This window comes from Coregonus clupeaformis, chromosome 23 (assembly GCF_020615455.1).
Source record: "Coregonus clupeaformis isolate EN_2021a chromosome 23, ASM2061545v1, whole genome shotgun sequence".
NCBI classification, from domain to species: Eukaryota; Metazoa; Chordata; class Actinopteri; order Salmoniformes; family Salmonidae; genus Coregonus; species Coregonus clupeaformis.
Genome location: NC_059214.1, coordinates 45093707 through 45111134, shown reverse-complemented (window position 1 = coordinate 45111134; position 17428 = coordinate 45093707). Strand labels below are relative to the sequence as shown.

The 17428-nt window shown below is 47.4% G+C and overlaps 1 protein-coding gene across 4 annotated transcripts in view; it reads left to right on the top strand.

The window, feature by feature from the left end:
• LOC121536533 (phospholipid-transporting ATPase IH-like) overlaps nt 1-17428 on the top strand; it is an 86462-nt gene that overhangs the window by 29910 nt on the left and 39124 nt on the right. For all 4 annotated transcript variants that reach the window (XM_041843890.2, XM_045206717.1, XM_041843889.2 and 1 more), the window contains exons 2-10: nt 4440-4562; nt 4867-4956; nt 6405-6485; nt 6924-7031; nt 14978-15106; nt 15833-15936; nt 16027-16077; nt 16178-16242; nt 16317-16398. In XM_041843890.2, the coding sequence (XP_041699824.2) occupies nt 4440-4562; nt 4867-4956; nt 6405-6485; nt 6924-7031; nt 14978-15106; nt 15833-15936; nt 16027-16077; nt 16178-16242; nt 16317-16398 (833 nt within the window). The remainder of the gene's footprint in view (nt 1-4439; nt 4563-4866; nt 4957-6404; nt 6486-6923; nt 7032-14977; nt 15107-15832; nt 15937-16026; nt 16078-16177; nt 16243-16316; nt 16399-17428) is intronic.

Below are 17428 nucleotides of genomic sequence, written 5' to 3'. Positions count from 1 at the left end.
CAGAGTAAACTGTAATAACGGGTGTTACACACAGTAGAGTAGCGTATCACATTTAACAAACCAAACATTGAAATACCATTATAGAAGGTAAGGTAAAAACCCAGTCCGGGCTGTGCCTCATTACCGGTATATAGTAAAACAAAGTATACTGCCCTGCCCTAGGATTGGGGTGGGGTGGGTTGGGATTGGCGTGGGGTCTGGGGGGTCCGTGGGTGGCTTTTGACAATTTTATGTCTTACTCAATGGAAGGAAGATGTTTGGTCTTAATCGGATATTGGGTTCTATATTTGTGGAATATTATGTGAATCCTATAAATTAAAAGGGTGAATTTGGGTGCAATCAATTAGCTTAATTTCTCAGAGATTAAATTAAGTACATACAAAATATAGTTCCAGGAATTCTAATCTTATCTGTTTCTAACTACAGAAACAACTTCAGAACAATCTGAGATGGTGGGTGTCATGGCTTGCTGAAATGACATTAAATTACCCTAGGTATGGGCAACTGGCTCCAGGAGGAGAGCTGGGACTGAGAATGTGGGTTGGGGTCTTATCTGATCTCTGTTTTGGTTGATCCCATCGATGTCGCATCAGATTATGACCACATGACCTGTGGTGGGATCTAGCGATGATGTAACACCATCTTTATATAGAGACGGACCTCTTTAGTTTGATTAATAATACACGTCAAAACAATATGGCACCACACTGTCTCTGTCCGTAGGTGGTGGTTTGATACAGCTCAGAACGGATTACTGCTCAGACTGCTGCAGCTTTCCATCTCTCTCTCTTCCTCTCTTCCTCTCTTCCTCTCTCTCTCTCTCTCTCTCTCTCTTCCTCTCTCTCTCTCTCCCTCTCTCCCTCTCTTCCTCTCTCCCTCTCTCCCTCTCTTCCTCTCTCCCTCTCTTCCTCTCTTCCTCTCTCCCTCTCTTCCTCTCTTCCTCTCTCTCTTCCTCTCTCCCTCTCTTCCTCTCTTCCTCTCTCCCTCTCTCCCTCTCTCCCTCTCTTCCTCTCTCACACAGTCACATTTAGAGAACTGACAGGGAGGGGATTGGAGGTGAGCTGAAGAAAAGGGTTGTGAATGGAGAAGAAGATACTGTTTGGCTGCCAGATCTAAAGTTACACAGAGGTGGTGTTACTGCCAAGCTCTACATATATTATCCCATAGCGCAGCACAAACACAGGCACTGTGGAGGTGTAGCCAGCATACGGCGGTGAAGTCTTTTTCTAATATCCCACTGCCCTAGTGACACACACACACGAGGGTGATATGGTGTTATTTTGACGTCAGTCTCTCATACCCCCCCATCTCACGACACACACGCACAATCCTGTCATCAGGCAGCTATGACTGTATCTGTTTTTACTGCCACCCTCTCTCTCTCTCTCTCTCTCTCTCTCTCTCTCTCTCTCTCTCTCTCTCTCTCTCTCTCTCTCTCGCTCTCTCTCCTTCTCTCTTTTTTAATTACTTACTGCACATATCACATCCCCTTCTCTTTCCCAATCTCCGTAGTCAGTCTATACTACACACAGAGCTCTACTTTGTTTGGATTTTTCTGTCCCTTTCACTCCTCTCTTCAACTGTAACCTGTCTTGCATCAGTTTTCTCTCTCGCTCTCTCTCGCTCTTTCTCCTTCTCTCTCTCTCTTTTCTTTTCTTCCTTCCTTCCTTCTCTCTCGCTCTCTTTCCTTCCTTCCTTCCTTCCTTCTTTCTTTCCTTCTCGCTCTCTCTCTCTCCTTCCTTCCTTCCTTCCTTCCTTCCTTCCTTCCTTCCTTCCTTCCTTCCTTCCTTCCTTCCTTCCTTCCTTCCTTCCTTCCTTCCTTCCTTCCTTCCTTCCTTCCTTCCTTCCTTCCCTCTCTCTCTCCCTCTCGCTCTCCCTCTCACCCCCCCCTCTCCCTCTCTCTCTCCCTCTCTCCCTCTCTTGGTCATGGCATTCCTCTTGTGTTCTGGAGCGGGCCCAAGTCGGCTGACACACTGTTGGCTAAGTGACTATTTATAACCGGCTGCCAAATGCCTGTTGATCAGCCTGGTCTGGCCTGGACAGTGGGCTGGGCTGGGCTGGTCTGGACAGTGGGCTGGGCTGGTCTGGTCTGGACAGTGGACTGGGCTGGTCTGGTCTGGACAGTGGGCTGGGCTGGTCTGGTCTGGACAGTGGGCTGGGCTGGGCTGGTCTGGACAGTGGGCTGGGCTGGTCTGGTCTGGACAGTGGGCTGGGCTCGTCTGGTCTGGACAGTGGGCTGGGCTGGGCTGGTCTGGTCTGGTCTGGTCTGGACAGTGGACTGGGCTGGTCTGGTCTGTACAGTGGGCTGGGCTGGTCTGGTCTTTACAGTGGGCTGGGCTGGTCTGGTCTGGACAGTGGGCTGGTCTGGTCTGGAGAGTGGGCTGGGCTGGTCTGGTCTGGACAGTGGGCTGGTCTGGTCTGTACAGTGGGCTGGGCTGGTCTGGTCTGGTCTGGTCTGGACAGTGAGCTGGTCTGGTCTGGTCTGGACAGTGAGCTAGTCTGGTCTGGTCTGGACAGTGGTCTGGTCTGGTCTGGACAGTGGGCTGGTCTGGTCTGGTCTGGACAGTGGACTGGGCTGGTCTGGTCTGGACAGTGGACTGGTCTGGACAGTGGGCTGGGCTGGTCTGGTCTGGTCTGGACAGTGAGCTGGTCTGGTCTGGTCTGGACAGTGAGCTAGTCTGGTCTGGTCTGGTCTGGACAGTGGTCTGGTCTGGACAGTGGGCTGGTCTGGTCTGGACAGTGGGCTGGTCTGGTCTGGACAGTTGGCTGGTCTGGTCTGGACAGTGGGCTGGGCTGGTCTGGTCTGGACAGTGGGCTGGGCTGGTCTGGTCTGGTCTGGACAGTGGGCTGGTCTGGTCTGGTCTTGACAGTGGGCTGGTCTGGTCTGGGCTGGGCTGGGCTGGTCTGGTCTGGACAGTGGACTGGTCTGCTCTGGTCTGGTCTTGACAGTGGGCTGGTCTGGTCTGGTCTGGACAGTGGGCTGGGCTGGTCTGGTCTGGACAGTGGGCTGGGCTGGTCTGGTCTGGTCTGGACAGTGGGCTGGGCTGGTCTGGTCTGGACAGTGGGCTGGGCTGGTCTGTTCTGGTCTGGACTGGGCTGGGCTGGCTGTTCTGGTCTGGACAGTGGCTGGTCTCTGGTCTGGTCTGACAGTGGGCTGGTCTGGTCTGGTCTGGACAGTGGGCTGGGCTGGTCTGTTCTGGACAGTGGGCTGGGCTGGTCTGTTCTGGTCTGGACAGTGGGCTGGTCTGGTCTGGTCTGGGCAGTGGACTGGGCTGGTGTGGACTGTGGGCTGGGCTGTGCTGGACTGGACTTTACCCCTGGGAGAGACACAGCCCAGAGGCAGTAATGGCATCCAGTCTCACAATTAGCATAACATGTTTCTATCAACCTATTATGGTCTCATCCATAGAATTCTAATTCTATATTCTGATCTGGTATTGAATGTAATCTATGGCAGAGAAATGTGAGCTCTCACCGTGCCTTTGGTCAATCAGATCAGCTGGTTTATATCAGTCATTACAATCAAGATGTTCTGAGAATCAGTGAGTGGAGATGATATCATTGGTATTTGTTATCATTTCTAGTATTTGTTATTGGAACCTTTTTTCTCCAGAAGGTTTCACCACTGTCGGGGGACTGAAATGTTGATTTGGAAGGCTTAGAGCTAACTAACACACGACAGCATTGGTACCATAACATTCTGCTAAATGTGCAGACTGGAGCACTGGGCTGTTGCAGTGACAAGATCAAATTGTAAACGCTGTAAAATGTCATGTGCTATTTCCGTCTCCAGTCAGTCAATAAATTAATGGAAATCATTGCATGACTTGTTGTATTTTGTTTATTAGACTTATGTTTGTTATCTGTTTCCTGGAGAGAGTTCCAGAGCCACCCAGTGTGCAGGGCTCTGCCAGGCCAGGGAGGAAGCACTCTGTGTGGGGGAGAGATCACAATCTGCTCCCCTCGCTCCCTTTCTCATTCTTTCTCTATTTCTCTCTCTCTAAATCTGAGACACACACAATCCTGGGGTCTGGCTTGAATTCAACCTGGTGTGTTCTGTAGAATGGCTGGGGTAATGGCACGGCTGCTATCTGAAGCAATGGTTTGCATCAGACCTTTCACTTCTGTTTTTTCACAATTTTGTGGGAAGTTGTTCAATTCAGGGCAGCTCAACTTCCTTGTGTATCCTGGGTCATGTTCAGTAGGCAGGAAACAGGTACTGCTGAACATGAACTTGTTCAATATGAACGGTCATTTTCATTTCACATCCTAAACTAAACCTGTTATTCCGTCTCCTTCATCTCTCTCTCCTTCCCCCCCTTCCCCTCTTCCTCCTCCCTCTTTCTTTCTTTATCTCTCTCTCTCTTTTTCTCTCTCTGTATTTCTCTCTCTCTCTTCTCTCTCTCTCTCTCTCTCTCTGTTCTCTCTCTCTCTAACAGTGTGCTGGGGAGGAGTACTGGGTGGACAGTCGCACAGTCTACATCGGTCACAAAGAACCCCCGCTGGGGGCCGACGCCTACATCCCTCAGCGTTACCCCGACAACCGCATTGTTTCTTCCAAGGTGAGCAGGCTCCACAGAAACCAAGCAGTTGGCATAATAAAATAATCACCTACCCCTGAAAACCAAATCGATACCTTGATAACCAAGCCTGTTGTGCTCCAGTGACAAAATCTCTGTCCTTTATGGTTAGCAACCTCTTAGACAACACACACACACACACACACACACACACACACACACACACACACACACACACACACACACACACACACACACACACACACACACACATGCATGCTCACACACACACTGCTATCCCTCTCTCTAGACTGCCTGTTGATAGTGTGTGTGTTCTCTCTACCAGTACACCTTATGGAACTTCATCCCCAAGAACCTGTTTGAACAGTTCAGAAGAATCGCCAACTTCTACTTCCTGCTCATCTTCCTGGTCCAGGTGAGAATAGGCTCATCTCTCTGTTTGATCAGGGACATTTTACCGTACATATTGTACACATGTTTCACATGTTCAGGTTACACACTATTAGTTAAAGACGTAGGCTATGTGAAGTCAAAGTGAGAGTTAATTAGGTAACGTTAATTATTTTGCTTGGAATTACTTTGGTCAAATACGCATAGGCCTATGGTCATGGTCCATGGTAGATATGATATATCCCCCGTCCAGTAGCAGTATGAGGAGGAGACTGGGGTGGCTGATCCAGCTTGCTACAATGGTTAAAGGGATAGTTTGAGATGTTGGCATGCTAGCTGCTCCTGTACACTTCCAGTCATTGTTGTTAGCAATCTCACTCTTTCTCTGTTGCTCTCTCTCTAAAACTGAGACACACACACACACACACAATCCTGAGGTCTGGCTTGAATTCAACCTTGTGTGTTCTGTAGAATGGCTCCAGAAACTAGCTTCAACTTCATTAAAACTGCACACAAAGATATACCAATGGTATCCATGAGTTCATCTCACTCTGGGGAAGTATAAAAAAGGGCTTGATTGCCAAAATCTCAAAATATCCCTTTAACCTGAAATGAAAGAGTTATGAGTAATGAGTAACCAGCGGGTAGAATGACGTGAAGTATGCGGGTGTGGTTTAATACTGTGGGGAGTCGGAGATATAAACTGAAGTCAGCTGTTCACCTGATTGCGTTCCATCACTCCCCCCGAACTGGCATTTATTTTAAACTATATGTATTGACTCCTGCTCTACCGTCCTCCTCGTTCCCTCCCTCTCTACCTCCGTTCCCTCCCTCTCTACCTCCGTTCCCTGCCTCTCTACCTCCGTTCCCTCCCTCTCTACCTCCGTTCCCTCCCTCTCTACCTCCGTTCCCTCCCTCTCTACCTCCGTTCCCTGCCTCTCTACCTCCGTTCCCTCCCTCTCTACCTCCGTTCCCTCCCACTCTACCTCCGTTCCCTCCCTCTCTACCTCCGTTCCCTGCCTCTCTACCTCCGTTCCCTCCCTCTCTACCTCCGTTCCCTCCCTCTCTACCTCCGTTCCCTCCCTCTCTACCTCCGTTCCTCCCTCTCTACCTCTGTTCCCTCCCTCTCTACCTCCGTTCCCTCCCTCTCTACCTCCGTTCCCTCCCTCTCTACCTCCGTTCCTCCCTCTCTACCTCCGTTCCCTCCCTCTCTACCTCCGTTCCCTGCATCTCTACCTCCGTTCCCTCCCTCTCTACCTCCGTTCCCTCCCTCTCTACCTCCGTTCCCTCCCTCTCTACCTCCGTTCCCTCCCTCTCTACCTCCGTTCCCTGCCTCTCTACCTCCGTTCCCTCCCTCTCTACCTCCGTTCCCTGCCTCTCTACCTCCGTTCCCTCCCTCTCTACCTCCGTTCCCTCCCTCTCTACCTCCGTTCCCTCCCTCTCCACCTCCTTCCTCTTTTTCTCTCTCCTCAGCTCATCATAGACACGCCTACCAGCCCCGTCACCAGCGGATTGCCTCTATTCTTTGTCATCACCGTCACCGCCATTAAACAGGTAGGACACACACACACACACACACACACACACTGGAATGAGTCTGTTGATCTGAAGAAAATTTGATAATGAATGGTATAAATGTATCCTCTGTTCATTGGTGTTGGAAGCCTTGCTCCACTGTGTTCCATTAGAGACAGATGTGATAATAGCAGGGATGTATGAACCTCCCCTGGATAACAGGGCCCAGGCCAGGTTATATGCAATCATTAACCTACAAGATGACATGTTGTGTAGAGGCCCTGGAAACAGGTCACCATGCTGACAGAACATACCACTAATTAGATACCACGTATGACCGTGTATGATGGTATCTCTCTCTCTTTCTGTCTCTCTCCATTTCTTCCCACGAGCCCTAAATGTTTATTCTCCTGCCCTTTGCTCCTTGTATGTCTCAACCCCTTCTTCCCTCCCTCCCTCCCTCCCTCCCTCCCCCAGGGTTATGAAGACTGGCTGAGACACAAGGCAGACCGCAGTATAAATGAGTGTCCTGTGGACGTGGTGCAGGAAGGGACGGTGGTGAGGACGCAGAGCCACAAGCTACGGGTATGACTGCCCTAGTAATGGGCCTTCTACTCTCCAGTCTACTACACATCATTATGACGTCTTTGGGCTGCACTGGCTGTAGTTTCTCTATTCTGACCATACATTTATGTTCATTCATATTCAGATAGATAAAATCGCTAGTATATGAGTTAGTATGTGAGCTAGTATATGAGTTATTATAAACTGGGTGATTCGAGCCCTGAATGCTGATTGGCTGACAGCCATGGTATATCAGACCATATACCATGGGTATGACAAAACATGTATTTTTACTGCTCTAATTACGTTGGTAACCAGTTTATAATAGCAATAAGGCACCTCGGGGGTTTGTGATAAATGGCCAATATACCACGGCTAAGGGCTGTATCCAGGCACTCTGCGTTGCGTCATGCTTAAGAACATCCCTTAGCCGTGGTATATTGGCCATATACCACACCTCCTCAGGCCTTATTGCTTAAGTATGTGAGGGCTTGCCGTTGCGTCACAAATCACCTAGTAACCGCACCAGCCGCAATGTTGGAAGAAGACCAGTCAGTCTGGTGAAAGTCCTCCAATCGTCCACATGGCTGGCTGCGTTTTGCTATCACCGGAAACTTCTGGAAGATTGCCCATTATTTCGTTTTTCTAAGGACCCAGAAAACGGAGGCATTGGGAGAACCTATTCAAGTAAGTAAACATATTTTGAAAATGATAAACTATGTAGCTATTATTAGGTAGCTAACTTGCTACAGGAACTTTGTGTGCAGGCTAACTCAAATGAGCTGCAAATGTAATGTTCGCTAGCTAGCTAGCTAACTTTACATACTGTATAGCTAGTATAGCTAGCCAAGTTAATTAAATATCACCAGCTAGCTAACTTCATATTAGCTAGTTAGTTATCTTGATGTATTTATCGTTGTAACTCCAAATGCATTTGTAGCTAGCTAACAGCAATGGAAGAGGGTGAAAGGATTAGCTAACATTAGCACTTCCTGCTGTCAGAGAAGGGAGAGTAGGCTACTCTGGATAGGGCAGGCACCTTTGTGGGAGGACATTATGAAAAGATTCTCCAGTTCCAGTCCCTAGCGAGAAAAACTGAGGACAGAGAGACATAGCAACATAATATTTAGTGCTGTCTAATTTGAGTATAATGCAGCCTGTTTCTTTGTGATGTTTTCAGTCCTCAGATACAGAGAGCCATGAAACCCGGTCTGCAGATGAAGAGATCCCAATGAATGTCCCAAGAGAATAAGGGTACATCCTTGTATACCATGGATTATGTATACCTAGCAAGTTTTGTAAACAAAAATACAGTTTAAAAGTCACAATATATAAACCAATTACAACTGGAGCAGGCCTGCTGGGTGTGCACGCTTCTGTTCCAACCTAGCACTAACACACCTGATTCAATGTATCAAACCTAATTAATTAATAATCAAGTGTGTTATTGCTGGGCTGGAAGAGAAGTCTGCTCAACCAGTAGATCAGGGATCAATGGAGCGAGGTTGGCCACCTCTGGTATTGACTTTTTTTAAACCTGAAATTACAGTACCAGTCAAAAGTTTGGACACACCTACTCATTCCAGGGGTTTTCTTACTTTTTACTATTTTCTACATTGTAGAATAATCAAAACTATGAAATAACACATATAGAATAATGTAGGAACATAAGAAGTGTTAAACAAATCAAAATATATTTGAGATTCTTCAAAGTAGCCACCCTTTGCCTTGATGACAGCTTTGCACACTCTTTGTAAACAAATCAAATATATTTTGATTTGTTTAACACTTTTTTGGTTACTACATTATTCCATATGTGTTATTTCATAGTTTTGATGTCCACTATTATTCTACAAGGTAGAAAATAGTAAAAATAAAGAAAAACCCTTGAATGAATAGGTGTGTCACATGACAGCCCGCTTGGAGTTTGCCAAAAGGCACCTAAAAGACTATCAGACCATGAGAAACAAGATTCTCTGGTCTGATGAAACCAAGATTGAACACTTTGGCCTGAATGCCAAGCATCACGTCTGGAGGAAACCTGGCACCATCCTTACGTTGATGCATGGTGGTGGCAGCGTCATGCTGTGGGCATGTTTTTCAGCGGCAGGGACTGGGAGATTAGTCAGGGTCGAAGGAAAGATGAATGGAGCAAAGTACAGAGAGATCCTTGATGAAAACCTGCCCCAGAGTGGTCAGGACCTCAGACTGGGGCGAAGCTTCACCTTCCAACAGGACAACGACCCTAAGCACACAGCCAAGACAACGCAGGAGTGGCTTCAGGTTAAGTCTCTGAATGTCCTTGAATGGCCCAGCCAGAGCCCGGACTTGAACCCGATCAAACATATCTGGAGTGACCAGAAAATAGTTGTGCAGCAACGCTCCCCATCCAACCTGACAGAGCTTGAGAGGATCTGCAGAGAATAATGGGAGAAACTCCCCAAATACAGGTGTGCCAACCATGTAGCGTCATACCCAAGAAGACTCGAGGCTGTAATCGCTGCCAAAGGTCCTTCAACAAAGTAGTGAGGAAAGGGTCTGAATACTCTGTAAATGTGATATGTCAGTATGTGCGCTAGTATGTGAGCTCATCCCTCTTCTATGTTATTTAAGCAATAAGGCACAAGAGGCAGCGCTGTATCAGGAATACAGTCACAGGTAAATGGTGTCGTTTTGCCCGGCTCGATGGCTGCCTCGCGTGTGAACACTGCCTCGCATGCCTTATTGCTTTTACAAAACTGTTAACAACATATCAAAATAACAATGATGAATTACATATTTTCATTCAAATGTTTTTTTAATAAGTCAATTCATACAATTTCATTCTTCCACCAGAAGATATAGTCCGGACAAAAATCTGGTTGTTAGTTCTTTTGGTCATGTTGCTACAGACGCGACCCAGTCGTTAATTGTTTTTGCATAGTTGCTATGCAAAAAGACTGGTCGTCCGTTTTAAGCAAAATAGTAGCTATGCAGGCTGGATAACGTTCTTGTTACTTGCTAGCTAGCTAGCTAGCCAACTTCAGCTAACTCAGTCACGTCAAACATTGAACCTGGAATGACAGTACTCTAGCTGCATTTTCGTTAGTTGGAGCTCTTTTTCTTTTGGCATTTGGATATGTCCATGATAATGACATTGATGCGTGATTTTCACTGGCTCGTAAAAAGTTGTCTCGTCTCGTCTGGGCACCATTCATATGGTACTACAGAGATCGAAATTCAAAAGTGAAACATTGTTTCCAAGGTCGGACAAGCAGACAGTGAGGCTTATATTAACCCCGCTGTACCAAACTAAATGCTAGGCAAGGATAAATAATGTGTGAGATAAATACGAGGTGATTCGGACAGCAACATGAACATGATATGCTTATGGAGGCGCAGTGATAACTTTCAGATGGAACTGTTAGCAGGGATAGGCGTGTCTGTGACGGCCAATAGAGCATGGCTTGGAACGCTGCTCGTCCAATCAGCGTCCAGGATCCAAACAACCAGTTTTATAATAATATTTATGAACATTTAGATCATAGCCACAGCTATCATCTTTGATCATTATACTAATTACCATTCAATCCATTCCTGAGACCTTTTAAGCTGGTCTCCATGGGAGCCCCGGGTGCCTGCCGTTTGTGTTTGTGTGTGTATGTGTGTGTGTGTGCGTGGGTTTGCCTGCGATGCCCTAGCTAGCGTCCAAGAGAAGGTTAACATTCCCACTACAGTACCATCCCAAACATTCCTGTTCTGATTACTCTGGTCGCATACTGGGAAAAGGATTTGTCTTTCCAGACAGAGATTAAATATCAATATGACTGATATGAAGGGCCGCTATAATCCTGTTATCTGCTCTGATGTCAGACAGGACTAGGGTCAAAACAGTGGCGTTACCATAGAATTAGGAATTAGAATTTAATAGGATCTCTATGGGTGTTACTGTGGAACAGATTGCAGTGTCATAATAACCACACAGTAGGTATCACGGAGTGGAGACAGGGACTATGTCTCATTTAGAGAAGCACTCTGCAGTCTCCGGCAGGTCCATGTAATATCGATGGTTATATTTGAGTGTGTGTTGGCACATGTTGCCATGCCGTCCACCGAAACGTGTCCTTTGTCGCGCTAATGATCCAGTTTCTGCTGTTCTGCCTGCGGTTATGGAACGCTGACATGTTCGCCGGTCGTGCTTCCTTGTCCCGGACCTGCTGTTTCGGACCTCTGAATGCTTGTCGGTAATGAAAAGTAAACTGACATTTACTCCTGAGATGCTGACCTGTTGCACCCTCTATAACCACTGCGATTATTATTTGACCCTGCTGGCCACCCCTCAGAGCCTTGTTCCTCTAGGTTTCATCCTAGGTTCCTGCCTTTCTAGGGAGTTTTTCCTAGCCACCGTGTCACGCCCTGGCTCTGGGGACTCTAATATGTTGAGCCAGGGTGTGTAAAGTCTATGTGTTTTGTTCTAGGTTTCACTTTCTAGTATTGTTGTTCTATGTTGGCCAGTGTGGTTCTCAATCAGAGGCAACGTGATTCAGCTGTTGCTTGTTGTCTCTGATTGAGAACCATACTTTAGCAGCCTGTTTCCCCACAGAGTTTGTGGGATCTTGTTTCTAGTCGGTTGTGTTAGACTGTGAACTGTCACGTTTTCGTTTTGTTGTTTTTGATCGTGTCTCTAATAAAGAGTATGTTTGCCTGCAACGCTGCGCCTTGGTCCTCATCTCTGTTCGACGATCGTGACAGAAGATCCCACCTGAACTGGACCAAGCAGCGGGTCGAGGAGCCATCGCCAGGGAAATCCCTAGCGGAGATCCAGCGCCTCCTCGACTGGGTCAAGCCGGGTGAGGAAGAGAGGGGCTTGACGTGGAGGCAGAAGGGCGAAAGGCTGGCGAGAAGCATGGAGACCTGGTCCACGGGTAGGAGTGAAGCCCATACATTTTTAGGGGGGCTAACGCCGTGAGACGACGGGGCAGCAGGAGGCCGCCAGGTTACGGGAGTCACTGGTCACCAGGGGGAAGGAGGATGTAGAGGCACGGCGAGAGGTACTGGCGTGTGTTGCCAGTCCGGTCCGGCCTGTTCCTGATCCCCACGTAGGGCCAGTGGTGTGTGTTCCCAGTACGGTCCGGCCTGTTCCTGCCACTCGCACCAAGTCTACGGTGCGCGTCGCCAGTTCGGCCCGGCCTGTTCCTGCTCCCGCACCAAGTCTGTGGTGCGCGTCGCCAGCCCAGTCCGGCCCATTCCTGCTCCCCGCACCAAGTCAGTGGTGCGTTTGCGTCAGCCCTGTCCGGCCCATTCCTGCTCCCCGCACCAGTCAGTGGTGCGCGTCGTCAGCCCTGTCCGGCCCGTTCCTGCTCCTCGCACCAAGTCGGTGGTGCGCGTCGTCAGCCCGGTCCGGCCCATTCCTGCTCCCCGCACCGTCGGTGGTGCGTTTCGTCAGCCCAGCTCGGCCCGTTCCTGCTCCCCGCACCAAGTCAGTGGTGCGCCCGTCAACCGGCACGGCCCGTTCCTGCTCCCCGCACCAAGTCAGTGGTGCGCTTAGTCAGCCCGGTCCGTCCGCTCCTGCTCCCGCACCAAGTCAGTGGTGCGTTTGCGTCAACCCGGCTCGGCCGCTCCTGCTCCCCACACCAAGCCAGTGGTGTGCGTCGGTCAGTCCGGCACGGCCCGTGCCTGTTCCACCGGGGCTGGTCCGGCACCGTTCAGATGCTTCACGCCGGAGCTAGAGCAATCCGCTCCACCAGTGTGCAGTCCAGCTCTGGCCAGCGGGGCCAGACCGGACCAGGGGTACGTTGGGGGGTTGGAGAGGGAGCGGGGATCAGGCCCGGAGCCGGATCCGCCGCCTAAGCGGAGTGCCCACCCGGTCCCTCCCCTGTGGTATTTGGTGGGCGCGGTCGGAGTCCGCGCCTTTAGGGGGGGGTACTGTCACGCCCTGGCTCTGGGGACTCTAATATGTTGAGCCAGGGTGTGTAAAGTCTATGTGTTTTGTTCTAGGTTTCACTTTCTATTATTGTTGTTCTATGTTGGCCAGTGTGGTTCTCAATCAGAGGCAACGTGATTCAGCTGTTGCTTGTTGTCTCTGATTGAGAACCATACTTTAGCAGCCTGTTTCCCCACAGAGTTTGTGGGATCTTGTTTCTAGTCAGTTGTGTTAGACCGTGAACTGTCACGTTTTCGTTTTGTTGTTTTTGATCGTGTCTCTAATAAAGAGTATGTTTGCCTGCAACGCTGCGCCTTGGTCCTCATCTCTGTTCGACGATCGTGACACACCGTGCCTCTACATTTGCAATGTTGCTGTTCGGGGTTTTAGGCTGGGTATCAGTATAAGCACTTTGTGACATCTGCTGATGTAAAAAGGGCTTTATAAATGTTATTGATCGATTGATTGAACGTTGAAAACATTATTTATCCACACACAGACACACACACACATTCTCTGGATGTTCCTCACCAATGGTCCCCCCACAGATCAAACAGAGAGGATTATTGGGAGAAACAGGAAGAGTAATAATAAAGATATTCATCATGATGACTTGTAGCTATATAGCGTGTGTACTGTAGGGGAGAGTAGGGTAAGTTGAGCCATTTTTTACATTCAGCATCACTCACTTACATTCAGCATCACTCACAAGTTGAGCCATTTTTTACATTCAGCATCACATTCAGCATCATATGGTATTATTTCTAACAAAGGTATCTACATATATTTCAGGATGTTGTGTATCCCTGGAAATAATCAGAATTCATGTAAACATTAATTACAGTTTTGAAAACATAGCTTGTCCAAAAAAAGTGGTCTCTTGGCACAACTTACCCCGTGGCTAAGTTAAGCCGCCTACACAATTCTGTACTGAATGAAATATGACCACTACCTTTTTAACACCATCTCTATCTTTATTTCTCAAACACAATTCAACACCATCACAATAGCTTTTTTGTCTTTTAATAATTGTAAGCATATTTTAACACAGGCGTAACAACTAACAAACACTTTTTTAAACACTTTTAAGATAGGTCAGGCCCTGTTGTTACCTCATATCCCAGCAATAATTCCTTCAATTACGCCTGGGAAGAAAACGCTTCAATTTGCTCAACTTGCCTTTTGCTCAATTTACCCCATGGCCATTGGCTCAACTTACACCAAGGCAAACATTTGGACTGTATTAGCCCACACAGCTACAATTATGTACTTTCATGCTAGGTTTAGGACCTCATAATGAAGCTTATAGAGACCCCAACTGATGTATAGAACAATCTTAAAAGTATCTACTTTGGTTTAGATACAAGCATCATAAAACGTCTAACACAATCAATTAATTTGACTTGGTGAAAATCTATATTTTGGACCTACTGTAACTTGCTTACCACTTTCCATGTGGTTTCTTCCTTCAGACTCAAATTATTTGGTCAAATTATTAATTTTGTTTATGGTTTCCTAGAAACAAGGGTGGATCAACTTACCACTTTGGCTCAACTTACCCCACTCTCCCCTACTGGGGTGTGTACGGTCACCGTGGAGATGGGATTTATAGGCGATTTAAGCTGCTCCACTCGCATAATCCCACCGTTATGCAACAACTCAATCCCCAGGAAAAAAGGAATGGGAAAAGATGAAAGTGTGTGTTTCCTGTAGGAGAGCTCCTACTCATTAGTGATTCTTTCTGGATCTGCAGCATTATGGTGGCTCACCAGATCCAAAATACCTTTGTGAAGTAATGTTTGTTTACAGCGACATTGGGGTTTATAATGAGCTAATTTAAATGACATCCCATCCCCCCCAACTAGTGCACACATTTTAACGATCAGAGTCACCAGGTAGGGCTCTGGTCAAAAGTAGTGCACTATATGAGGAATAGAGTAGTCCCCTACATTTAGATCAGGTCAACAGTAGTGCACAAGGGAATAGGGTGTGATTTGGGACCCAGCCTGTACAGTATTTCTAGAGTCTAAAGTGATTGTCATTGTTGACGTGCTTGTCCTGTCAGGTGGGGGACGTTGTCATGGCGAGGGAAGACGAGACATTCCCCTGTGACCTTATCCTGCTCTCGTCCAGCCGCGATGATGGAACCTGCTACGTCACCACCACCAGCCTGGATGGAGAGTCCAGCCACAAGGTAAGCACACACTGCACCATTCTCCCAGCCGCGATGACGGAACCCGCTACATCACCACCACCAGCCTGGATGGTACGCACACACTGCACCATTCTCCCAGCACGCTCTCTGATGAAACATGACTTCTCGTGACTCCTCTCTCTCTCTCTCTCTCTCTCTCTCTCTCTCTCTCTCTCTCTCTCTCTCTCTCTCTCTCTCTCTCTCTCTCTCTCTCTCTCTCTCTCTCTCTCTCTCTCTCTCTCTCTCTCTCTCTCTCTCTCTCTCTCTCTCTCTCTCTCTCTCTCTCTCTCTCTCTCTCTCTCTCTCTCTCTCTCTCTCTCTCTCTCTCTCTCTCTCTCTCTCTCTCTCTCTCTCTCTCTCTCTCTCTCTCTCTCTCTCTCTCTCTCTCTCTCTCTCTCTCTCTCTCTCTCTCTCTCTCTCTCTCTCTCTCTCTCTCTCTCTCTCTCTCTCTCTCTCTCTCTCTCTCTCTCTCTCTCTCTCTCTCTCTCTCTCTCTCTCTCTCTCTCTCTCTCTCTCTCTCTCTCTCTCTCTCTCTCTCTCTCTCTCTCTCTCTCTCTCTCTCTCTCTCTCTCTCTCTCTCTCTCTCTCTCTCTCTCTCTCTCTCTCTCTCTCTCTCTCTCTCTCTCTCTCTCTCTCTCTCTCTCTCTCTCTCTCTCTCTCTCTCTCTCTCTCTCTCTCTCTCTCTCTCTCTCTCTCTCTCTCTCTCTCTCTCTCTCTCTGTATCAGACCTACTATGCTGTACCAGACACCATGGCCTTTAAGACAGAGCAGGAGGTGGACTCTCTACATGCGACTATTGAATGTGAACAACCACAGCCTGACCTCTACAAGTGAGTGGCACATGTTTGACACACAGTATCATTATGAGTAACCCGTTAGTTTGTTGAAAATTGCATACTTTTTTTTTTCTTCTCGTACAGATTTGTGGGGCGCATCAATATTTATAAGGAAAGTGAAGACCCCATAGCCAGGTAAGACCAACATTCCCCTCTCTCATTCCTAAAATGTTTTTGTCATACAGCTCTTTCTTTTGAACTTTTCATCTTTCATTTGTTTCTCCTCTTGTTTCAGACCCCTGGGAGCTGAGAACCTTCTCCTCAGAGGAGCCACCCTGAAGAACACAGAACGCATTTATGGTAACACACATACAAACGCACACACACTGTACTGTGTCTGTAGTGATGGTAACCCCTGGTTGTTGTCTCCACAGCTGTAGCCATCTACACGGGCATGGACACCAAGATGACGCTGAACTACCAGTCCAAATCCCAGAAACGCTCCGCTGTGGAAAAGTAAGATCAAATCAAAGTTTATTGGTCGTGTACACAGATTTGCAGGTGTTATAGCAGGTGTAGCGAAATGTTACTAGCACCTAACAATGCAGTAAAATGTCTCGCAAATACAATACAATACACAAATAATCAAAAATAAAATCTAAATATGACAGAATGAGTCCAATTAACAGTCCAAGGGTAGATACAGTATATTAGAGTGAGCATGTGTCAGAAAATAGAATTTAAATATGTACTGTGTGTAGACAATATATCATTTGGAAGGAAAGTGGTATGTACAGTAGTAGGTAGATCTATTCCAGTAGTAGGTAGATCTATTCCAGTAGTAGGTAGAAATATTCCAGTAGTAGGTAGAGTTATTCCAGTAGTAGGTAGAGCTATTCCAGTAGTAGGTAGAGCTATTCCAGTAGTAGGTAGATCTATTCCAGTAGTAGATAGATCTATTCCAGTAGTAGGTAGAGCTATTCCAGTAGTAGGTAGAGCTATTCCAGTAGTAGGTAGATCTATTCCAGTAGTAGGTAGAGCTATTCCAGTAGTAGGTAGATCTATTCCAGTAGTAGGTAGATCTATTCCAGTAGTAGGTAGAGCTATTCCAGTAGTAGGTAGATCTATTCCAGTAGTAGGTAGAGCTATTCCAGTAGGTAGAGCTATTCCAGTAGTAGGTAGAGCTATTCCAGTAGTAGGTAGAGCTATTCCAGTAGTAGGTAGATCTATTCCAGTAGTAGGTAGAGCTATTCCAGTAGTAGGTAGAGCTATTCCAGTAGTAGGTAGATCTAAACATATACCTTCCCCCTACTGTGTCTGATTGCTTTAGTTTGGGTAGAACTACCTGTCTGATGACGGATAGCAGGAGTTGGAATAGTAGAATGGTAGTAGGAGTTGGAATAGTATAATGAGAGTAGGAGTTGGAATAGTAGAATGATAGTAGGAGTTGGAATAGTATAACGATAGTAGGAGTTGGAATAGTATAACGATAGTAGGAGTTGGAATAGTAAAACGATAGTAGGAGTTGGAATAGTATAACGATAGT